This window comes from Rhinoraja longicauda, chromosome 23 (genome assembly GCF_053455715.1).
Source record: "Rhinoraja longicauda isolate Sanriku21f chromosome 23, sRhiLon1.1, whole genome shotgun sequence".
Lineage (NCBI taxonomy): Eukaryota > Metazoa > Chordata > Chondrichthyes > Rajiformes > Arhynchobatidae > Rhinoraja > Rhinoraja longicauda.
In genome coordinates, this window is record NC_135975.1 from 2025101 (window position 1) to 2050815 (window position 25715).

Sequence of the window (25715 nt, forward strand, 5' to 3'; positions counted from 1 at the left end):
CTTAAGAGCTCTATCTAGCTCTCTCTTGAATGTATTCAGAGAATTGGCCTCCACTGCCTTCTGAGGCAGAGAATTCCACAGATTCACAACTCTCTGACTGAAAAAGTTTTTCCTCATCTCAGTTCTAAATGGCCTACCCCTTATTCTCAAACTGTGGCCCCTTGTTCTGGACTCCCCCAACATTGAGAACATGTTTCCTGCCTCTAACGTGTCCAACCCCTTAATAATCTTATACGTTTCGATAAGATCCCCTCTCATCCTTCTAAATTCCAGTGTATACAAGCCTAGTCGCTCCAGTCTTTCAACATTTGACAGTCCCGCCATTCCGGGAATTAACCTAGTAAACCTACGCTGCACACCCTCAATAGATGTCAATTTTTTTGCCCCCAATATATGAAAACCCATGGCAGGTAAAAATAGTCAGTTTAGTTTATTGTCACGTGTACCGAGGTACAGTGAAAAGCTTTTGTTGCGTGCTAACCAGTCAGCGGAAAGACTATTCATGATTACAGTCGAGGCATTCACAGTGTACAGATACATAAGGGAGTAACATTTAGTGCAAAGTAAAACCACCCGTAGTCAGGATTGAACCTGGGTCTCTGGCTCTGTCAGGCAGCAACTCAACCACACTAGTATCTCCTGTGCAAAACTGCTAAGTCATATTACACCGTGAGACGCATTTTGAAATGTAGTAAAAGTAAGTTTCCAGAGGTTTCCTGACAAAAGTGGACTGTTAGAGGTTGGCAGCTTGGTGATTGGAAGTGTACCATTTGATTACAATGAATAAAAGTTCAGCTGAATGCTCTTACGATTTATATAAATTTAATTGTACAGGAATTTATCATATTCATAGATATACAGACCTCTTCAATGACACATGGTTATCTTTGAGAAATATCTCACTCGCGTTTCAATTTGCTTTATAATCTTTACGATTGTGCGGCGTCAGCCTCTTATCTGTTTAAATGAGTCAACTTCTTTTAAACTTCATGTGTAGGAAAAAAAACTGCAGATGTTGGTAAAATGGAAGGTAGACACAAAATGCTGGAGTAACTCAGCGGGTCAGGCAGCATCTCGGGAGAGAAGGAATGGGTGACGTTTGGGGTCGAGACCCTTCTTCAGACTAATGTCAGGGGAGTCAGGCGGCATCTCGGGAGAGAAGGAATGGGTGACGTTTCGGGTCGCGACCCTTCTTCAGACAGATGTCAGGGGAGTCAGGCAGGATGTCGGGAGAGAAGGAATGGGTGACGTTTCGGGTCGAGACCCTTCTTCAGACTGATGTCAGGGGAGGGGGCGGGACCCGGGCGGGACCCGCCCCCTCCCCTGACATCAGTCTGAAGAAGGGTCTCGACCCGAAACGTCTCCCATTCCTTCTCTCCCGAGATGCTGCCTGACCCGCTGAGTTACTCCAGCATTTTGTGTCGACCTTCTTTTAAACTTAATCCGTATAAAGCTTGGCGGAGGTGAGCATGGAGGAACACTCACATGGACTTTCAGACTGAAGTTAATTCGCACCTTTCCATTTGCTTTACAATTTTCCCAGGAAGTTTTCTCCGTGCATTAGACAGCGACTATCCCTCTTCATCAGAGCTCTCAGGATCTTGATTTCTCGTCTAGTGACAGAGGGGAGGAGGAGGAGGGGAAAAAAAGAGAAATTAAGCGTTAGAGAATCACCGGTTACCTTTTGGTTCCTACCCTTTCCCGAATTACGGAGACCACAAGGAACTTCGGATGCTGGAATGGGGGGATCACAGGGATGTAATGCTGAAGATTTATAAGGCACTGGTCAGACTGCATTTGGAGCATTTTGAGCAGTTTGGGGTTGAGAGGGAGAGGGAGTAGGAAAATAACTACAGATGCTGGTACAAACCGAAGGTATTTATTCACAAAATGCTGGAGTAACTCAGCAGAGATAGATCAGCCATGATTGAATGGCAGAGTAGACTTGGTGGGCCAAATGGCCTACCTCTATTCCTATTCGAGACCCTTCTTCAGACTGATGTCAGGGGAGTCAGGCAGCATCTCAGGAGAGAAGGAATGGGTAACGTTTTGGGTCAAGACACTTCTTCAGACAGATGTCAGGAGAGTCATGCAGCATCTCAGGAGAGAAGGAATGGGTGACGTTTTGGGTTGAGACCCTTCTTGAGAGGAAGAGAGAGATCAGCCGTGATTTAATGGCAGGGTGCACTTGATGGGCCGAACAGCCCAACTTGTCTTCTTTAATTTATGACATTATATGTTGCAAAACACACTTGGCTAATAACGTGTGATTATGATTATAAGGGTCCTGACCTAAAACTTCACCCATCCTTTTTCTCCGGAGATGCTGCCTGACCCGCTGTGTTATAAGGTCATAAGGAATAGTAGAATTAGGCCATTCGGCCCATCAAGTCTACTCTGCCATTCAATCATGGCTGATCTATCTCTCCCTCCTAGCCCCATTCTCCTGCCTTCTCCCCATAACCCGCTACACCCGTACTAAGGGCGGTCACGGTGGTGCAGCGGTAGAGTTGCTGCCTTACAGTGAATGCAGCACCAGTGACCCGGGTTCAATCCCGACTACTGGCGCTGTCTGTACGGAGTTTGTACGTTCTTCCCGTGACCTGCGAGATCTTCGGTTTCCTCCCACACTCCAGACGTACAGGTTTGTGGGTTAATTGGCTTGTTAAATGTGGAAAATGTCCCTAGTGGGTGTAGGATAGTGTTAGTGTGCGGGGAAGGGCCCGTTCCCACACTGTATCTCCAAACACTAAACTAAACTAAAGTTAATTACTCCGGCACTTTGTGGTTGTCTTTGGTGTCAATCAGCATCTGCCATTCTTTGTTCCTTCAAAATTTGCCTTACCAGTTTGAGAAAATCAATGAGTTTATGAGGGTCTTCGCCTCTGGACAAGTCGACAAAGTCCTTGGGCAATCGATAGCTTAAATAGGGGCTGGGCTGTACGGTCATCTCACTGGTGATGTAGCGGAAGACTGGGCCATCCTGCAGTGGGAAGACAAACACACTGTGTGAAATCAGGAAGACCACACTGGCCTCTCTGTCCTGGGCCTCCTCCACTGTCAGAGTAAGGCCCAGCGCAAATGGAGGAACAGCACCTCGTATTCCACTTGGGCAGCTTACACCCCAGCAGTGTGACTATTGATTTCTCTTTCTTCGTGTAACCCTTGCTACCTCTCTCTCTCTCCGCCCCTCCCCACCCATGTCGTACCAGCTTCCAAGCCGTCTTGTTGAGTCTCATTATCTGCAACTCATTTTCACCTAGCCCACAGCTACCATAGTCTCCTTTATCATCGTTACATTTTGCATATCTTGCATTCATTTGTTCCATATCTCTGTGTGTCACCGTCTACACCTCTCGTTTCCCTCTCCCCCGACTCAGTCTGAAGAAGGGTCTCGAACCGAAATGTCACCTGTTCCTTCTCTCCAGAGGTGCTGCCTGACCCGCTGAGTTACTCCACCTTTTTGTGTGTATCTTCGGTTTAAACCAGCATCTGCAGTTCCTTCCTGCACAGATCATCAAACGCTGAATGCCAACAATATAAATATCATCACAGACCATTCCCTGAAGTTAAAAGAATAAAAGCCCACAAAACTGAAGTCCATACGTTTTAGGAGCAGAATGAGGCCATTGGGCCCATCAAGTCTACTCCGTCATTCAATCATGGCTCATCTATCTTTCCCTCTCAACCCCATTCTACTGCCTTCCCCCCATAACCCCCGACACCTGTTCTAATCAAGAATCTATCTATCTCTGCCTTAACAACATCCATTGACTTGACCTCCAGTCTTCTGTGGGAATGAATTCCACAGATTCACCACCCTCTGACCAAATAAATTCTTCATCTCCTTTCTATAGGTACGTCCTTTATGAAGGATACCAAAATCATACAACAGTACAGCACAGGAACAGGCCCTTCGACCCACAATGTCCGGACTGAACACGATTCCAATTTATGAAGTGCTGGAGGAACTCAGCAGGTCGGGCAGCATCTGTGGAGGGAGGGGACAGATGGCGTTTTGGGTTGTGACCCTTCTTCAGACGGATGATGGAGAAGGCGAGGGGAAAGCTGGAGGTCACCCTGCTCCTTTCCCCTCCTCCATTCCTCATAATGCCACCCCCAAGTCCACCATTCCCCTTTCATTCCAACTCTTATCTGCCTGCATGTGATCCATACCCCCTGCATAATCCATGTGCCTATCTAAACGCCACTTAAATGCCACTATCGTTTCTGCATCCACCTGGCAGTGATGTTATCAGGCAACCGAACCATCCTCTCACCAACTAAAGAGCAGTCCTGAACTACTATCTACCTCATTGGTGACTCGGACTATCCTTTATTGACTTTACCTTGCACTAAGCGTTATTTCCTTATCATGTATCTGTACACTGTGGATTGTAATCATGAGCTGTCTTTCCACTGACTGGTTAGCACGCAACAAAAGCTTTTCACTGTACCTCGGTACACGTGACAATAAACTGAACTGAATCGTTCCAGACACTCACCCACTCTCTGTGTAAAAAAAACTTGCCCGACACATCTCCTTTAAACTTTCCCCATCTCACCTTAAAGCCACGCCCTCTAGTCCACGGCATTCCCACCCCAGCAAAAAGGTTTTGACTGTCTACCTTATCTGTGCCTCTCATAATTTTATATACTGGTTGATGGTCTGATACAGTAGTTGTGTTAAAAATTGAAGCTGGATATTACCTGGTGGGAATGAAACTTTAGAAACAACATGATATAATGCGAGGGCAACAATTCAGAGTTGAGACCCTGAAGAAGGGTCTCGACCCAAAACCTCACGCATTCCTTCTCTCCAGAGATGCTGTCTGTCCCGCTGAGTTACTCCAGCTTTTTGTGTCTATCTTCGGTTTAAACCAGCATCAGCAGTTCCTTCTTACACAATTCATAGGGTTTGCACAGAGCTGTGATTTACCAGTATCCACCACCATTCCATTTCCTACATTGTCATTTAATTTTATTTATTTTTTTAAATTTGAGCTTTTAATCGATTCTCTACTCTTGAAAATGACAAGCACAACTTTCAGTCAAACAGATTAAAAACCGCATCAGTGTGGAGAAATTGGAATTGACATTGAGCATTCAAGAGAGCTAGATAGAGCTCTTAAGAATAGCGGAGTCAGGGGGTATGGGGAGAAGGCAGGAACGAGGTACTGATTGAGAATGATCAGCCATGATCACATTGAATGGCGGTGCTGGCTCGAAGGGCCGAATGGCCTCCTCCTGCACCTATTGTCTATTGTCTATAAAAATAAGTAAATAAATAGATAACATGTTCCCAATGTTGGGGGAGTCCAGAACAAGGGGCCACAGTTTGAGAATAAGGGGTAGGCCATTGAGAACGGAGATGAGGAAGAACTTTTTCAGTCAGAGGGTGGTGAAGGTGTGGAATTCTCTGCCTCAGAAGGCAGTGGAGGCCAGTTCGTTGGATGCTTTCAAGAGAGAGCTGGATAGAGCTCTTAAGGATAGCGGAGTGAGGGGGTATGGGGAGAAGGCAGGAACGGGGTACTGATTGAGAGTGATCAGCCATGATCGCATTGAATGGCGGTGCTGGCTCGAAGGGCTGAATGGCCTACTCCTGCACCTATTGTCTATTGTCTATCTGCAGTTCATCCTACACACTTTGTGTCTATCTTCAGTATAAACCGGCAACTGCAGTTCCTTCCCACGCACTGTACACGTGACAATAAATAAACTTAAACTAAATCTTTGGTCACGATTCCAACAACTGCAGTTCCTTATGTCTAATGGACAATCTCACCAACATGTACAGGTCCACCAGCGATTTTCTGGAAACTCCTTTAATCCAGACAGAATTACGAGAGCGCACTTGAAATCCCCCCCGGGAGGACCCCCCAACAACGTGTCCCCCAGGCCGGGTGAGGCGGCCGATCTCCACCTCATTGGGACTTCCGCGGCCGGTCGGCGGGTGGAATCTGCCCCCTGCTCCCGGGGCTCTGGAACTGGCGCTGTGAACTGTTTTATATGTGCTGTTATGTTTGCGTGCTACTGTATGTTTCATTTTTTTCCTTAGCACCTAATCAGATGTACAGCACTTTGGTCAACGTGGGTTGTTTTTAAATGTGCTATACAAATAAAATTGACTTGACTTGACAAATCCGAGGCAGACTTTGCGGCCCCTCGGCGGAACGTTCCGGTACCGTTGGACTCCTTTCAGGGGCCGTGACCCTGAGGACACGGGTTCAAGGTGAAGGGGAAAATATTTAATAGGAATCTGAGGGGTAACTTTTTCACACAGAGGGTGGTGGGTGTGTGGAACGAGCTGCCGGAGGAGGTGGATGAGGCTGGAACTATCCCAACGTTTAAGAAACAGTTAGACAGCAACATGGATAGGACAAGTTTGGAGGGATATGGACCAAGCGCAGGCAGGTGGGACTAGTATAGATGGGACATGTTGGCCGGTATGGGCAAGTTGGGCCGAAGAGCCTGTTTCCACACTGTATCACTCTATGATTAGTGTAATGGGACTAGTGTAGCTGGGACACGTTGGCCGGTGTGGGCAAGTTGGGTTGAAGGGCCTGTTTCCACACTGTATCAGTCTATGACCTCTGTTAGCCCGGCAAAGCGGGTAATCCGAAAGGCTCTGGAACCGAGGGTGTGGGAAGAATGGTGGTGGACGTGTACTGACGATCGAGGATTGTTAACGTGAGTAAGCAGGAGCTGCATTGACCCGGTCAGCTGGAGTCTCATCACGGAGGCTCTGTCCAGACGTCAGCTCCTCCCAGGTGAATAGCAACGAGTTGGTGACTTCCCCAAATGGGTTAAAATCGATGATCCACACCCGGCCCTGGCAAACAAATCACAGAGAGGTCTTCATTATTGCAATGAAATTAATCCATTAGAACAAAAGTTAAAAGTAACAGGGGCAGCACATTGCATAGACGCAGCGGGTAGAGCTGCTGCCTCACAGCGCCGGACACCTGGGTTCAATCCTGACTACCGGTGCTGTCTGTACGGAGTTTGCACGTTCTCCCCGTGACCTGCGTGGGTTTTCTCCGGGTGCTCCGGTTTCCTCCCACATCCAAAGACGTGTGGGTTTGTAGGTTAATTGGCATCGGTAAAGATTGTAAATTGTCCCTAGTGTGTGTAGGATAGTGTTAGTGCGCGGGGTGAACGCTGGCCGGTGTGGACTCAGTGGGCCGAAGGACCTGTTTCCGCGCTCTTTCTCTCAAAATGAAACTAACTGAGATCTTTCTAACTAGTAGAAAAAGATTGCTCAGTATATCAAACGCAACGTCTGCTGTCAAATTTTAGTCCAAAATTATGGATAAATCATTGGGTGGGGCAACGGATAGAGCTGCTGCCTCACAGCACCAGAGACCCAGGATCCATCCTGACCTCGGGTGCTGTCTGTGTAGAGTTTGCACCTTCTCCCCGTGACCTGCATGGGTTTTCTCCGGGTGCTCCGGTTTCCCCACACATCCCGAAAACGCGTGGGTTTGTAGGTTAATCGGCCCCTCTGTAAATTGCCCCCTAGTGTGTAGGGAGTGGATGGGGAAGTGGGATAACATGGAACTAGTGTGAACGGGTGATCGATGGTTGGCATGGACTCAGTGGGCCGAAGGGCCTGTTTCTGTGCTGTGTCTCCAAACAAAATTAAATCTTGACATTTCCTGGCCAGACTCGAAATGAATTCAACAATATTGATAATTATTCTCAGACACAAAATGCTGGAGTAACTCAGCGGAACAGGCTCCAGCATTTTGTGTCTATCTTTGGTTTAAACCAGCATCTGCAGTTCCTTCATACACACATCATCCTCAGTGATGGACATGCATTGCGTTGCAGGCAGACACAGAGTGCTGGAGTAACTCAGCGGGTCAGGCAGCATCTCGGGAGAGAAGGAATGGGTGACGTTCCGGGTAGAGACCCTTCTTCAGACTGATGTTGGGTGAGGGGGGCGGGACAAAGGTAGGATGTAGTCGGAGACACTAGTCTTCCTGTCCCCCTTCCCAGTTCTCGCACTAGTCTTCCTGTCTCCGACTACATCCCATCTTTGTCCCGCCCCCTCCCCTGACATCAGTCTCAAGAAGGGTCTCGACCCGAAACGTCACCCATTCCTTCTCTCCCGAGATGCTGCCTGACCCGCTGAGTTACTCCGGCATTTTGTGTCTACCTTCGATTTAAACCAGCACCTGCAGTTTTTCTCCATGTTTCTCCATTGTTTCGGGCAGGTGAGGATTACATACCTGGCTGTCTCTGTACACGTCAAACACAACTGCAAATAAAACAAAATAAAAGGGGATAAGTTTTCTGAAATACTCTCAGAAATCTCTTGATGTATTTAGAAATACATAGATAAATACATCAAGAACACAATTGTCTTCGCATCTAAATCTACAATCAATTCTACATACGTGTTGGAATGAAAGTATTGAATAACAAACTACCATTTACATCTGCAACATACAAAGTCACAAAGCCAGGATCTTACAAAGCCTTTTCAACTTTAGACTTTTGTGACCCAGTGTGGTAATGGGCCCTTCAAGTCCGCAACCACCTGCGATCACCCTGAACACCAGCACTACCCTACACACCCTGCTCAACATTCTGCTGCTGAAACCAGACTTGTCAGTAAATAGCAAACATTAATATTATTTTCTACACGCTATAGACAATAGACAATAGACAATAGGTGCAGGAGGAGGCCATTCGGCCCTTCGAGCCAGCACCGCCATTCAATGTGATCATGGCTGATCATTCTCAATCAGTACCCCGTTCCTGCCTTCTCCCCATACCCCCTGACTCCACTATCCTTAAGAGCTCTATCCAGCTCTCTTGAATGCATTCAGTGAATTGGCCTCCACTGCCTTCTGAGGCAGAGAATTCCACAGATTCACAACTCTCTGACTGAAAAAGTTTTTCCTCATCTCCGTTCTAAATGGCCTACCCCTTATTCTTCAACTGTGGCCCAGTTTACTACTTTTGTGAACTACTTTTGTGTTCAAAAATGAAATCTTTATTTAAACTCCAACAGAATCTAGAAGAAAAAAATTCTAACTTTAAATTAAAATCCTGTAATGATATTGGCAGCACTGCCAGCTGAGTGAAAACTGCTGAGGACAACGAGGTTAGGAGCCAATTTGGTGTCTACATTGTGCAGAGATTTGTGGACGCAGCCCAGACCATCCCACAAAACCAACCTCCCTCCCACTGACTCCATCTCCACCTCACGCTGCCTCGGCAAGGCCAGCAGCCCAGACCATCCCACAAAACCAACCTCCCTCCCACTGACTCCATCTACACCCCACGCTGCCTCGGCAAGGCCAGCAGCCCAGACCATCCCACAAAACCAACCTCCCTCCCACTGACTCCATCTCCACCTCACGCTGCCTCGGCAAGGCCAGCAGCATAATTAAGGACCAGTCTCACCCCGGCCACTCCCTCTTCTCCCCTCTAACATCGGGCAAAAGTACAGAAGTGTGAAAACGCACACCTCCAGATTCAGGGACAGTTTCTTCCCGGCTGTTATCAGGCAACTGAACCTTCCTCTCACCAACCAGAGAGCGGTCCTGAGCTACCATCTACCTCATTGGAGACTATCAGACTATTTTTAATGGGACTTTACCTTGCACTAAACACTAATCCCTTTTCTCTGTGCCTCAGTACACGTGACAATAAACTGAACTGAACTTTGTCCTGTATCTGGCTAGATTGTAATCATGTACAGTCTTCCCTCGGACTGGATAACACGCAACAAAAGCTTTTCACTGTACCTCTGTACACGTGACAATAAACTGAAATAACAGCCGCTTGCAAACTTAGACACTAGACAATCGGTGAAGGAGGCCATTCGAGCCAGCACCGCCATTCAATGTGATCGTGGCTGATCATCCACAATCAGTACCCCGTTCCTGCCTTCTCCCCATACCCCCTGACTCCACTATCTTTAAGAGCTCTATCTAACTCTCTCTTGAAAGCATCCAGAGAATTGGCCTCCACTGCCTTCTGAGGCAGAGAATTCCACAGATTCACAACTCTCTGGGTGAAAAAGGTTTTTCCACATCTCCGTTCTAAATGGCCTACCCCTTATTCTTAAACTGTGGCCCCAGGTTCTGGACTCCCCCAACATCGGGAACATGTTTCCTGCCTCTAGCGTGTCCAATCCCTAATCTTATATGTTTCAATAAGGTCCCCTCTCATCCATCTAAATTCCAGTGTATACAAGCCTAGTCGCTGCAGTCTTTCAACATGGCAAAGTTATTTTAAAAAAGAGTCAGATAACAGATACTTGCAATCCTCGTCGGGAAACTTGTATTGTACTTTAGCTTTAAAGAAATCTACTATGGAACCAAGGATAGTGGCTTCTTGACTGCAGACGTGATCGTAATATTGCGTGTGATCTCGCTGCGTAACTCCTGCAAGAAACAATGGCCAGAAGATTCAAGTCAGTTCCTGACCAAACACATACTTTTTGCTTTAAACGTGCAAAACAATTTTCAGAGTAGTACCTATTAATTTATTCTCTTTGACAAAACATCTGAACTCGCCTCCGGGAATCAGTTCACACCACTTGCGAAGAACAAGCTAAACACAAACGTTGATTTTAGTGTCAGTGTGGTAAAGGTTATTGCAAGACATGTCAGGGCAAGCACATAGAAACGTAGAAATTAAGTGCAGGAGTTGGCAATTCGGCCGTTCCAGCCAGCACCACCATTCAGTATGATCATGGCTGATCAACCAGAATCAGTATCCCGTTCCTGCTTTTTCCCCCATATCAATAGACAATAGACAATAGGTGCAGGAGTAGGCCATTCAGCCCTTCGAGCCAGCACCGCCATTCAATGCGATCATGGCTGATCACTCTCAATCAGTACCCCGTTCCTGCCTTCTCCCCATACCCCCTCACTCCGCTATCCTTAAGAGCTCTATCCAGCTCTCTCTTGAAAGCATCCAACGAACTGGCCTCCACTGCCTTCTGAGGCAGAGAATTCCACACCTTCACCACCCTCTGACTGAAAAAGTTCTTCCTCATCTCCGTTCTAAATGGCCTACCCCTTATTCTTAAACTGTGGCCCCTTGTTCTGGACTCCCCCAACATTGGGAACATGTTATCTGCCTCTAATATGTCCAATCCCCTAATTATCTTATATGTTTCAATAAGATCCCCCCTCATCCTTCTAAATTCCAGTGTATACAAGCCCAATCGCTCCAGCCTTTCAACATACGACAGTCCCGCCATTCCGGGAATTAACCTAGTGAACCTACGCTGCACGCCCTCCATAGCAAGAATATCCTTCCTCAAATTTGGAGACCAAAACTGCACACAGTACTCCAGGTGCGGTCTCACCAGGGCCCGGTACAACTGTAGAAGGACCTCTTTGCTCCTATACTCAACTCCTCTTGTTACGAAGGCCAACATTCCATTGGCTTTCTTCACTGCCTGCTGTACCTGCATGCTTCCTTTCATTGACTGATGCACTAGGACACCCAGATCTCGTTGAACTCCCCCTCCTCCTAACTTGACACCATTCAGATAATAATCTGCCTTTCTATTCTTACTTCCAAAGTGAATAACCTCACACTTATCTACATTAAACTGCATCTGCCATGTATCCGCCCACTCACACAACCTGTCCAAGTCACCCTGCAGCCTTATTGCATCTTCCTCACAATTCACACTACCCCCCAACTTAGTATCATCTGCAAATTTGCTAATGGTACTTTTAATCCCTTCGTCTAAGTCATTAATGTATATCGTAAATAGCTGGGGTCCCAGCACCGAACCTTGCGGTACCCCACTGGTTACTGCCTGCCATTCCGAAAGGGACCCATTTATCCCCACTCTTTGCTTTCTGTCTGTCAACCAATTTTCTATCCATGTCAGTACCCTACCCCCAATACCATGTGCCCTAATTTTGCCCACTAATCTCCTATGTGGGACCTTGTCGAAGGCTTTCTGAAAGTCGAGGTACACCACATCCACTGACTCTCCCTTGTCAATTTTCCTAGTTACATCCTCAAAAAATTCCAGTAGATTTGTCAAGCATGATTTCCCCTTCGTAAATCCATGCTGACTCGGAATGATCCCGTTACTGCTATCCAAATGCTCAGCAATTTCGTCTTTTATAATTGACTCCAGCATCTTCCCCACCACTGATGTCAGACTAACTGGTCTATAATTACCCGTTTTCTCTCTCCCTCCTTTCTTAAAAAGTGGGATAACATTTGCTATCCTCCAATCCACAGGAACTGATCCTGAATCTATAGAACATTGAAAAATGATCTCCAATGCTTCCACTATTTCTAGAGCCACCTCCTTAAGTACTCTGGGATGCAGACCATCAGGCCCTGGGGATTTATCAGCCTTCAGTCCCATCAGTCTACCCAAAACCATTTCCTGCCTAATATCCCTTGATTCCGTTAGCCCTAAGAGCTAAATCTAACTCTCTCTTGAATACATCCAGTGAATTGGCCTCCACTGCCTTCTGTGGCAGAGAATTCCACAGATTCACAACTCTCTGGGTGAAAAAGTTTTTCCTCATCTGTCCTAAATGGCCAACCCCTTATTCTTAAACTGTGACCCCTAGTTCTGGACTCCCCCAACATCGGGAACATTTTTCCTGCATCTAGCCTGTCCAATCCCTTAAGAATTTTATATGTTTCTATAAGATCCCCTCTCATCCTTCTAAATTCCAGTGAATACAAGCCCAGTCGACCCAATCTTTCATCATTTGTCAGTCCCTCCATCCCGGGAATTAACCTGGTGAACCTATGCTGCACTCCCTCAATAGCAAGAACGTCCTTCCTAAAACTAGGAGAACAAATTTGCACTCAAAACTCCATATGCGGTCTCACCAGGGCCCTTCCTGCTCCTAAACTCAAATCCTCTCGCTACGAAGGCCAACAAGCCATTTCCTTTCTTCACTGCCTGCTGTACCTGCATGCTTACTTTCAGTGACTGATGTACAAGCACACCCAGGTCTCGTTGCACCTCCCCTTTTCCTAATCTGCGGCCATTCAGATAATAATCTGCTTTCTTGTTCTTGCCACCAAAGTGCATAACCTCAGAGACTCGATGGGCCGAAGAGCCTGTTTCCACGCTGTATCTCTAAAGTCCAAATAAACAAAACTTTTTTTAAAAAGCAACATAGTGCAAAGACAAAACAAGGCCAAAGTCCAGGCAGTTCAAAGTTTGGAGGTTAGTTGGAGTCTGTGGTGTTTAATAGCCTGATGATCGCAGGGAAGCAGCTGCTCCTGAACCTGGACGTTAGTTTTCAGGCTCCTGTACCTTCTTCCTGATGGCAGGAGTAAAATCACAACAGTGTCACGTTTCAAAACAAGACGCACTTGGAATCTGTAATTTGAGATCCATAAATCCGTGAGATCCTTTAGAGATACAGCGTGTAAACCGGCCCTTTGTCCCACCGAGTACGCGCCGACCAGCGGGCATCTCTAGCACTACTCTAGGGACAATTTAGGGATCCATAAAGCTGGTAACTCAAAGAGATCAGAAGCGACAAATGGACTCACCTGAGTGTCTATCTTGGGATCGGGTGAATCGTCAGTGCAGTGGAGAAATCTGAGGGAGAATTCAGACATTGAGCAGGTCTGATAACCATTTAATTGATGAGAACAATCACAGTGACAGGCTCCAAACACCAAACAGCATCCTGTTAAGAAGGGTTAAAGAGGAGGGGCAACATGCCTCCAAGATGGCGCCCAACCCAGGCGACTATTTGCGTGCTGGCCACAGAAGCAGATCTACAAACTCATATTACAATCACTCCATGCTCTTAAACCATCTCTACTCCTACAGCAACATTTCTTACTTTAACTTTGACTACCTTGCACTAATTGTTATTCTCTTATCATGTATCTAAACGCCGTAAATGGCTCGATTGTGAACTTATATTGTCTTTCCACTGACTGGATAGCACGCAACAAAAAGCTTTTCTCTGCACCTCGGTATGAGAGACAAGAAACAAACTACACTTTTCCACACAGAGGCTGGTGCGTGTTTGCAACGAGCTGCCGATGGAGATAGTTGAGGCAGGAACTGTAACAGTATTTTAAAGATACTTGGACAGGTGCATGGATACAAAAGGTGTGTCCCTGGGAACAGCCGGTAAAGCAGAGTCTTCTGTTACAGATCGGGATGAATTTCTGATCGGGATGAATTTCTGAACGGGATGAATCCTGGAAGCGATTATAGGAACAGTGTCATTAAGCTGGAAAGAGTACGCAGAAGATTTACGAGGACGTTTCCAGGACTCGAAGGCCTGAGCTATCGGGAGAGGTTGACTGGCTAGGATTTTGAGCACAGGTGGATGAGCAGTAATCTTACGGACGCGTATAAGATCACGAGGGAGAATAGCGAAGGCGAATTCAGAGTCTTTTACCCAAGATAGGGGAATCGAAAACCAGGGACAAAGGTTTAAGGTGAAAGGGGCAAGATTTAATAGGAACCTGAGAGCAACTTTTTTTAAGCTGCACAGAGGGAGGTGGGATTATGGAATGAGCTGCCAGTGGAGGTAGAGTTGCAGCCTCACAGCGCCAGAGACCCAGGTTCGATCCTGACCACGTGTGCTGCTTGGGTTTTCTCCAGGATCTCCGGGAGCAGAAAGCACAAGATAGTTTCAGAAGGGTGAAGAGGTAAGAGTGTTTTATACGGCCCAAAATAAAACAATGAAACTCTTACTTGCAGCAGCACCACGGGTAAGTTAACACAGTGGGCACCATAATAAATGGGGTGGCACAGTGAGAGAGTTGCTGCCTCACAGCGCCAGAGACCCAGGTTCCATCCCGACTTCGGGTGGTGTTTGTGCAGAGTTTGTACATTCTCCCTGTGACCGCGTGGGTTTCATCTGGGCGCTCCGGTTTCCTCCCAGACTCCAAAGACGTACAGGTTTGTAGGTTAATTGGCTTGGTATAATTATAAGTTGTCCCTGGTGTGTGCGTGTGGGATAGTGTTAGTGTGCGGGGATCGCTGGTCGGTGCGGACTCAGTGGCCCGAAGGGACTTCCGCACTGTATTTCTACGCTAAAAGTGGTAGCTGCAGATACAACAAAGACGTTCAAAAGATACTTGGACAGGTACATGGATAGGAATGGTTGAGAAGGATATGGGCCAAATATGAGCAGGTGGGACTGGTGTAGATGGGGCACCTTGGTCGGTGTGAGCAGGTGGGACTGGTGTAGATGGGGCACCTTGGTCGGTGTGGGCAAGGTGGGACTGGTGTAGATGGGGCACCTTGGTCAGTGTGGGCAAGGTGGGACTGGTTTAGATGGGGCACCTTGGTCGGTGTGAACAGGTGGGACTGGTGTAGATGGGGCACCTTGGTCGGTGTGGGCAAGTTGGGCCGGAGGCTCTGGTACCTTGCTCTACGACTCTACTCTACGACTTTGGCGGTCACGGTGGCGCAGCGGTAGAGTTGCTGCCTTACAGTGAATGCAGCGCCGGAGACCCGGGTTACATCCCGACTACGGGTGCTGTCTGTACAGAGTTTGTACGTTCTCCCCGTGACCTGCGTGGATTTTCTCCAAGATCAATTGTAACAATTGGGCGGCACGGTGGCGCAGCGGTAGAGTTGCTGCCTTACAGCGAATGCAGCGCCGGACACTCAGGTTCGATCCTGACTACGGGCGCCGTCTGTACGGAGTTTGTACGTTCTCCCCGTGACCTGCGTGGGTTTTCTCCGAGATCTTCGATTTCCTCCCACACTACAAAGACGTACAGGTGTGTAGGTTAATTGACTGGGTAAATGTAAAAATTGTCCCTAGTGTGTGTAGGATAGTGTTAATGTGCGGGGATCGCTGGGCGGCGCGGACCCGGTGGGCCGAAGGGCCTGTTTCTGCGCTGTATCTCTAAACTAAACTGTATTTCTAAACTCTATAACTAAGCAATCAAAGATCCCTGGACTCACGGCTGGGTCAAGTCATGCGTGATGAAGTCAGAGCTTTTCAGGAGCAGGAAGATGTCACTCAGGTTATTGCACTTGAGAGAGCCATTCATGGCAATCCACGCCGCGTCCTACAGTGGGAGGAAAGGCAAGGATTACGTGGGCACGGGGGCTCGGTCAAACACAGCACGATTTCAAGATCAATTTATTGTCACATGTGCCAATTAAGGTACAGTGAAGTTTGAGTTACAGCACAGCCATACGAAGTGAAAAGCAACAAGACACACAGCCACATAAAGTAAAATTTAACATAAGCATCCACCACAGCAGATTCCACATTCTTCACTGTGATGGAAGGTGATAAAGTTCAATCAGCTTCTTCTTTGTTCACCCGCAGTCGGGGCTGTTGAACCGTCTGCAGTCGCTGCTGCCGACTGTCCGAAGCCCTCGCGTCGGGGCGATCGAAACTCCCGCGTCGGGACCGTTGAAAAAAACTCTCCGCGGCGTGGAGCTCCCGAGCCACTGGCTCGGACCCGAAACGTCACCCATTCCCTCAGAGCAGAATTAGGCCATTCGGCCCATCAAATCCACTCCATCAGGCAATCATGGCTGATCTATTTTCCCCTCTCTACCCCATTCTCCTGCCTTCTCCCCATAACCCCCGACACCCGAACTAATCAAGAACCTGTCAATCTCCAATTTTTAAATACCCAATGAATTGGCCTCCACCGCCTTCTGTGGCAATGAGTTCCACAGATTCACCACCCTCTGACTAAAGAAATCCCTCCCCATCTCCTTTCTAAAGGTACGTCCTCTTATTCTGAGGCTGTGCCCTCTGGTCCTGGAGAGGCAGCGACTCTACCCGCCGTGCCACTATATGAAATTCAAAGTTAATTTATAAGCAGGTAGTGTAAAGGCACTGTCGAATTGCTTTACAATTAAACAAGATCGACTACTTAAATGAATCCTGGCTAATACAAAGACAGTTTCTTTTAACAACCAAACCATTGATGTAAGACAGGTATAAAATGGCATCTCATGCATTAAAGATCGTGGGAGAGATTAAACTACAGAAAATGGAACTTTAAAAGTGAGGCAAGTCTTGCCAGGTCTCTTACCCTTGGTGCACTCCAATTAAGCTTTGGAAAAACGTTGCCTCCGAGAGAGTTTATAGCTTCCTGCACCTGCGCTGCAAAATCTGGGAACTCTGGCGCCTGGGAATGAAGGAAAGTACAACGGTTAAATACACATGTTAGCAAAACACCACGACAAAATGATGCTGACTCACAGCCCAACACAGGGCAGCACGGTGGCGCAGCGGTAGAGTTGCTGCCTTACAGCGCTTTCAGCGCCAGAGACCCAGGTTCCATCCTGACTACGGGCGCTGTCTGTACAGAGTTAGCACGTTCTCCCCGTGACCTGCGTGGGTTTCCTCCGGGTGCTCCGGTTTCCTCCCACACTCCAAAGACGTACAGGTTTGGAGGTCAATTGGCTTGGCATACAATGTTAATTGTCCCTGGTGCGTGTAGGATAGTGTTAATGTGTGGGGATCGCTGGTCGGCACGGACTTGGTGGGCCGAAGGGCCTGTTTCTGCGCTGTATCTCTAAACTAAAAACTATGCTAAACCCAGCCAGCTCCTCTCTAATAAAACCTTCAGTTCTAAAATTAGTTACTTTCAATGCGCTCGAAATTCCTTTAATGCTACATCTTGATAAATTAAATTAAAACACCGTATTAATAAGATATTCATATTTAATGCTATGGTGCTTTATTGTTACAGGAGTGAAGTGTTAATGCACAATGAAATTCTTTTCTTACACAGTCCAGTAGAGTAGAACCATACCACCCCTGACCAGCAGATTTGGACTGAGAGATAGTCTGCTGGGCCCACATGCACGAGGCACCATCGTCACAGCAACACAGAAATTATTACAATTAAGACACAAGGAACTGCAGATGCTGGTTTATAAAAAAACAAAGACACAAAGTGCTGGAGGTACTCCGCGGGTCAGGCAGCACCCTGCATACTGAGGTACAGTGAAAAGCTTTGTTATGCCTGCTATCCCATCCATTGTCACAGACGGCAGTAGAGGACAAGTCAGTGGATATTTTTAAGGCAGAGGTAGATAGATTTTTGATTAGTACGGGTGTCAGGGGTTCTGGGGAGAAGGCAGGAGAATGGGGTTAGGAGAGAAAGTTAGATCAGCTACGATTGAATGACGGAGGACGATGGGCCGAATGGCCCAATTCTGCTCCTATCACTTACAAAATACTGTATGTAAATACGATCAGTTTAAAGTACAATAGGTAGAGCAAAGGGGAAGATACAGGGTACAGAATATAGTTCTCAGCATTGTAGCACATTAGTTCCACAGACAAAGTCCAATGTCCGCAATGGGGTAGAGGTGAATCGGACAGTAGACACACTAAAAGCTGGAGTAACTCAGCGGGACAGGCAGCATCTCTGGAGAGAAAGAATGGGTGCCGTTTCGGGTCGAGCTCCTTCTTCAGAATGAAGAAGGGTCTCGACCCGAAACGTCACCCATTCCTTTTTCCAGAGATGCTGCCTGTCCCGCTGAGTTACTCCCAGCTTTTTGTGTCTATCTTCGGTTTAAACTAGCATCTGCAGTTCCTTCTTGCACATGAATCAGACAGTGCCCTAGCTTCCTGAAGGACCTTTCAGAAGCCTGATAAAAGAGGGGAAGAGTCAAGAGTGTTTTATTGTCATATGTCCCAAAACAACAGAACAATGAAATTCTTATTGCATGAGCACAACAGATATGTAAACATAGCACTCTGCAAACACCATCGTCCACGATGGGTAGAAGTGAATCAGACGGGATGACAACAGCTACACTGGAATAAAACTTCCTAAAATTAATCATTTCCAAAGTGCTGAAAGTTCTTTCAACTCTACATCTTGATAAAATAACATTTTACACTCTAATAATAGAGATATCCATTTTTTAACTTTAAACTAACATTAGAGCAAAACAAAAAAAATCCACATTCTCACAAAAGCTCATTAAATAACTAAATTAACCACATTTCTAAATTAAGACGAGTAAAGGAAGCTACTGTCATTTTATCTCATTAGTCGTTTTGGTCCTAAAACATTCAACTATTTTTTTTTAATTAAAAAAATAAATAAAATTATTTGTCATATGTAGGTTGGCACAGGGTCAAGGATACAATTAAATGTATTTGACAAGACAACGGGTCACCTCAGCAGTAATATTCCAAGGATAAATAAGATACAAATGACATTAGTAAGGTAAAAAGACAGTATTAAAATAATCAACACATATGATGTGAAATGTGTTTATGAGTTCAGAAGCCTGATGGCCTGATGGTAGAAACTGTTCTTAAGTCTGGTGGTACGGGCAGCCGTACTCCTGTATCGTCTGCCTGACGGTAACAAGGAGAACAGCCTGCGTGCTGGGTGGCTGTGGTCCTTGATGATGCTGCGTGCCTTCCGCAGGCACCGCCGGTAGAGAATGTCCCGAATGGCCGGGAGACAGTTGCCAGTGATGTGCTGTGCCCTCTTCACCACTCTCTGTCGTGATTTGTGGCTGTGGGCAGAACAGTTCCCGTACCAGACTGTAATGCAGCCCGTCAGCAGGCTCTCGATGGGGCATCTGTAGAAGTTTGTGAGGATGCTGGCGTTCATGCCAAACTTCCTCAGTCTTCTCAGGAAAAAGAGCCGCTGGTGGGCCTTCTTTGTTATTGTGTCCGTGTGAAGTGTCCAGGAAAGGTCCTCAGTGATGTGCACACCGAGGAACTTAAAGCTGCTGACCCTTTCAACCTCAGCATCACCGATGTGGATGGGGAGGTGTCCAATCCCCTGCTGTCTCCTGTAGTCCACCATCATCTCTTTAGTTTTGCTGACATTGAGAGGGAGGTTATGTTCCTGGCACCAGCTGTTTAGTGCCTTTACCTCCTCTCTGTAGGCCGTCTCATTGTTGTCGGTGATGAGGCCCAAGATGGTCGTGTCGTCAGCAAACTTTAGGATGCTGTTTGAGCTGTGCTTAGCAGTACAGTCGTGCGTGAACAGGGAGTACAGGAGAGGACTGGGCACACAGCCCTGTGGTGTGCCTGTGTTGAGGATCAGTGAGGAAGAGGTGTGGCTGCCAAACTGACAAACATTAAGTGAAAGACATAAATTATATTAAATGAAAAACACTGACAATATTCTGGAGTAACTCAGCAGGTCAAGCAGCATCTCTGGAGAAAAAGGATGGGTGACATTTCACATCCAGACCCTTCTGTAGTCTGAAACGTCACCTATCCATGTTCTCCACAGATGCTGCCTGACCCGCTGGGTTACTCCAGCACTCTGTGAAACGTCACCTATCCATGTTCTCCACAGATGCTGCCTGACCCGCTGAGTTACTCCAGCACTCTGTGAAACGTCACCTATCCATGTTCTCCTCAGATGCTGCCTGACCCACTGAGTTACTCCAGCACTTAATGTCTATCTTCGGTGTAAACCAGCATCTGTAGTTCCTTTCTACAAACATTAAATATTCATCCAAAATACCAATAATGTCGACAGTTACTGACCGTAAGTGTAGTCACGTTCTCATCATCTGACCACTACTTGAAAGAAAGACAAAGTTAGTTAGTAAAGACACATAAAATAAAACTGTGCTTCAGAATATTTAAGATTAGTTTATTATTGTCACGTGTAGTGAGGGACAGTGAAAAGCTTTTTTGTTACGTGCTATCCAATCAGTGAAAAGACTGTACATGACCACAATTAAGCCGTCCACAGTGTACAGATACATGTTAAGGGAATAACGTTTAGTGCAAGGTAAAGCCAGCAAATTCCGATCAAGGATAGTCCGAGGGTCACCAATGAGGTAGATAGTAGTTCAGCACTGCTCTCTGGTTGTGGTAGCATGGTTCAGTTGCCTGATAACAGCTGGGAAGAAACTGTCCCTGAATCTGGAGGTGTGCGTTTTCACACTTCTGTACCTCTTGCCCGATGGGAGAGGGGAGAAGAGGGAGTGGCCGGGGTGAGATTGGTCCTTGATGGCCTTGCCGATGCTAACCCTAAACATGCAGCATCAATAACAGGACGAAGTTGGATGAAGGCAAAGTTACAGACCTGCACATCCTGGTCCTCGTCACTGCTCGCGTTTGTACGTGAACAACTTGGGGCTTCATTTCTGTAACAATTAAAAACAGATCTCCACATCGACAACATTTCCAGGCCATTTTGCGGTCGCAGTTTAGTTTATTGTCGCGTGTACCGAGGTACAGTGAAAAGCTTTAGTGGTGTGATAACCAGGCAGCGGAAAGACTGAGTAAGAATTTCATTGTTCTATCTGGGACATATGGCAATAAATCATTCTTCACTCTCTATTATACATGATCACAATCAAGCCACTTAGTGTACAGATACATGACAAGGCAATAACGTTTAGTGCAAGATAAAGCCAGTAATCTTGCTATTGGGGGCGTGCAGCGTAGGTTTACTAGGTTAATTCCCGGAATAGCGGGACTGTCCTATGTTGAAAGACTGGAGCGACTAGGTTTGTGTACACTGGAATTTAGAAGGATGAGAGGGGATCTTATCGAAACGTATAAGATTATTAAGAGGTTGGACATGTTAGAGGCAGGAAACATGTTCCCAATGTTGGGGGAGTCCAGAACCAGGGGCCACAGTTTAAGAATAAGGGGTAGGCCATTTAGAACAGAGATGAGGAAAAACTTTTTTAGTCAGAGAGTTGTGAATCTGTGGAATTCTCTGCCTCAGAGGGCAGTGGAGGCCAATTCTCTGAATACATTCAAGAGAGAGCTAGATAGAGCTTTAGGGTTTTAGGGTGTGTGATTTGAATGCCTATTTAATGCTTCTATTGTTGGACTGTGTTTTGGGGGGTTTTTGGGGTTGGGTAATTTGGGTGCCTGTTTAGTGCTTTTATTGTTGGACTGTGGGTGATTGAATTAACATTTTGTTCAAGATGGCCGCGCCGTTGTGTTTGGCTGCCTGCCACTGTATATTTCTTTTTTTTCCTAGTCAGATGTGCAGCACTTTGGTCAACGTGGGTTGTTTTTAAATGTGCTATACAAATAAATTGACTTGACTTGACTTGACTTAAGGATAGCGGAGTTAGGGGGTATGGGGAGAAGGCAGGAACGGGGTACTGATTGAGAATGATCAGCCATGATCATATTGAATGGCGGTGCTGGCTCGAAGGGCCGAATGGCCTACTCCTGCACCTATTGTCTATTGTAAAGTCCGATCACAGATAGTCCGAGGGTCACCATTGAGGTAGATAGTAGTTCAGGACTGCTCTCTGGTTGTGGTAGGATGGTTCAGTTGCCTGATAACAGCCGGGAAGAAACTGTCCCACGTGCATTGAGCCAAGTAAAAAATAAATGTCTAAAACCTGCCATCAAAGCACTCTCTGCGTGAGGAGCCCAATTGCTTTCTATGTTCTAAAATGTAGTACAGAATAATCCTGCTTTAATTCTGCTGATGGTCATAAAGTTGCACAGCTGGGTAACAGGCCCTTCAGCCCAACTAGTCCATGCTGCCCAGGATGTCCATCTAAGCTAGTCCCATTTGTTCGCAGTAGGCCCACATCCCTCTAAACCTGTCCTATCCTTGCACCTAGACAGGTAGACATCAGTCTGAAGAAGAGTCTCGACCCAAAACGTCACCCATTCTTTCTCTCCAGAGATGCTGCCTGTCCCGTTGAGTTACTCCAGCGTTTTGGGTCTACCTTCGATTTAAACCAGCATCTGCAGTTTTTTTTCCTATCCATGCACCCGTCCAAATGTCTTTTAGCTGCTATAGTCCCTATGTCGACTACCTCCTCTGGCAGCTCGGTCCATATACCCACCACCCTCTGCGAACCTCCCCCCTATTACATAGTTACTCCACTCACCTTAAGCCCATGTCCCCTGGTTCTTGATTCCCCCGACTCTGGGTAAAGGGATCTGTGCATTCACCCTCATGACTTCATTCACCTCTTTGTTAGATCACCCTTCTGCCTCCTGCCCTCCAAGGAATAAAGTCCTAGCCTGCTCAACCTCTCCCTGTGGCTCAGGCCCTCCAGTCCCAGCAGGATCCTCATCACTGTTCTCTGCACTCTTCCCAGCTTAACAGCATTCTTCCCGTAGCAGGGAGACCAAAACAGAACACAATAGTCCAAACGCAGGCACACCAACAACTTACATAACTTTAGAAATACAGCACAGGAACAAGCCCTTTGGCCCACGACGACCAGCGGCTACTCCGTACAAAAGCACACTCCGACACACTAAGAGACAAGGTACAATTTACAGATGCGAGTTTGCCGCACGTCTTTGGAGTGCGGGAGGAAACCGGAGCACCCGGAGACAACTCACGTGATCACGGGGAGAACGTACAAGCTCCGTACAGACAGCACCTGTGGTCAGGATGTAACCCGGGTCTCTGGCGCTGTGAGGCAGCAACTCTACCGCTGCGCCACCGTGTCGCCCAGTAACGATGTTCCCGCTTCTATACGCTATACACTGACTGATGAAGACCAGAGTTCCTGAAGCCCTCTCGACCATCCTACCTACCGTGACACTGCTTTCAACTTCATTTAGTTCAACACAGCAAAGTAAAATTTGCAAAATTGCTATGAGCTTTCATCTGATTAGCTGAGATCAGCTCAGAATTTCTCCACAATCAAGCTACGTTTCATACCAATTAGTTAACCAGTAAATTCAATTAACTGAGTAAAATGCAATTATGGAATGAATATAGCTGCTTAAGTAACAACGTTTCGTTTTGGACAAACGCGAATCAAGGCCAGTACAAATCCACATTCTGTACAAGCAGACAATATTTGATTCTTACCTTCCAGAAACTACCAGAGTCCCATCGTCCAGCAAATAATCTGTGACTTCTTGTGGGAGTGGGATAACAATGCTGGAAAAACAAGAAACAAGATGTAAACAAAGGGATAACAATGCTGGGAAAACAAGGAACAAGATGTAAACAAAGGGATAACAATGCTGGGCAACAAGGAACAAGTTGTAAACAAAGGGATAACAATGCTGGGCAACAAGGAACTAGATGTAAACAAAGGGATAACAATGCTGGGCAACAAGGAACAAGATGTAAACAAAGGGATAACAATGCTGGGCAACAAGGAACAAGATGTAAACAAAGGGATAACAATGCTGGGCAACAAGGAACAAGATGTAAACAAAGGGATAACAATGCTGGGCAACAAGGAACAAGATGTAAACAAAGGGATAACAATGCTGGGCAACAAGGAACAAGATGTAAACAAAGGGATAACAATGCTGGAAAAACAAGAAACAAGATGTAAACAAAGGGATAACAATGCTGGGCAACAAGGAACAAGATGTAAACAATGCGTTTAGAAGAAGCTTGGAGTGAAACCACAAGGTTTCATAGAACAGTACGGCAGAGGAACAGGCCCTTCGGCCCACAATGCCCATGCCAACTATGATGCCAAGTCCAACTCTCATCCGCCTGCACGTGATCCATATCCGTCTATTCCCTGCATATCCAGGTGCCTATCTAAAAACCTCTTACACTCCACTATCGTATCTGCCTCCTCCACCACCCCTGGCAGCGCGTTCCAGGCATCCACCACCCTCCTAATTCCTCACTCCTCTCTATCCCTCCTCTCCCACTCCCCAGCCCTCTCCTCCTCTCGCTGCCTAAAGAGTGGGTACCACACGGGCAACTGGCAGCTCGGCCCCTCCATCCCCTCACCCCCATCTCTCTCTCTCCCCCCTCCATCCCTCTCAATCTCTCCCTCCACTTCTCTCCCTCCACTTCTCTCCCTCCACTCCTCTCCCTCTCCTCTCCCTCCCCTCCCTCTTATCCCTTCTCCTCCTTAATCGCTCATCTCTCCTTCCATCCCTCCCGTCTCTTCCCCTCCCCCTCCCCCTCTACCTGCCTGAAGAGCAGGAAGCAGACGTGCAACTGGCAGCACAACTCCTCCATCCCTCCCCCTCCCCCTCCACTCCGTGCCCCTTAATCCCCCCTTCTCCCCACCCCTATCGCTCTCTCCCTCCCTGTCAATCCCCCCTCCACACTGTCTCTCCCCCAATCTCTCTCTCTGTCTTTCTGTCTCTCTCTTCTCCTCCTTAATCGCTCACCTTCCTGCCCCCACTCCTCCCTCTCTCCCCCCTCCCTCTCTCCCCCTCCCTCTCTCCCCCTCCCCCGCCCTCTCTCCCCTTCCCTCTCCCCCTCCCTCTCCCCCTCCCTCTCTCTCCCCCTCCCTCTCTCCCCCTCCCTCCCTCTCTCCCCCTCCCTCCCTCTCTCCCCCTCTCCCCCTCCCTCTCTCTCCCCTCCCTCTCTCCCCCTCCCTCCCTCTCTCCCCCTCCCTCTCTCTCCCCTCCCTCTCTCTCCCCTCCCTCTCTCCCCCTCCCTCTCTCCCCCTCCCTCTCTCCCTCCCTCCCCCTCCCTCTCCCCCCTCCTCCCTCTCCCCCCTCTCTCTCCCCCTCTCCCTCTCTCTCCCCCTCCCCCTCCCTCTCTCTCCCCCTCCCCCTCTCTCCTCTCCCCTCCCTCTCCCTCTCCCTCTCTCTCCTCTACCTGCGGATGGTGCAGTGCCTGAAGAGCGGGAACCACACGGGCAGCTGGCAGTGCAGCACCTGCTCCTTCTTCATCGCCGCCGCCCACTGGAGCCGTCCGTCCCCCCAACCCCTTCCCCCGGTCCGTCCCCCAACCCCTTCCCCCGGTCCGTCCCCCAACCCCTTCCCCCGGTCCGTCCCCCAACCCCTTCCCCCGGTCCGTCCCCCAACCCCTTCCCCCGGTCCGTCCCCCAACCCCTTCCCCCGGTCCGTCCCCCAACCCCCGGTCCGTCCCCC

The 25715-nt window shown here is 47.6% G+C and overlaps 1 protein-coding gene across 1 annotated transcript; it reads right to left on the bottom strand.

Moving 5' to 3' along the window:
* Nucleotides 1–1377: 1377 nt before the first annotated feature.
* Nucleotides 1378–25552, bottom strand: cdc123 (cell division cycle 123 homolog (S. cerevisiae)). The gene is made up of 13 exons (XM_078419463.1): nucleotides 25441–25552; nucleotides 23725–23796; nucleotides 20998–21058; nucleotides 20451–20483; nucleotides 17005–17100; nucleotides 15911–16017; nucleotides 13519–13567; nucleotides 10497–10572; nucleotides 10281–10403; nucleotides 8235–8263; nucleotides 6716–6832; nucleotides 2846–2983; nucleotides 1378–1613 (listed from the first exon to the last, which is right to left on the bottom strand). Exons 1-13 carry the CDS (start codon nucleotides 25512–25514, stop codon nucleotides 1572–1574), a joined length of 1017 nt encoding a protein of 338 aa, XP_078275589.1. The 5' UTR covers nucleotides 25515–25552; the 3' UTR covers nucleotides 1378–1571.
* Between the last annotated feature and the right edge of the window lie 163 nt (nucleotides 25553–25715).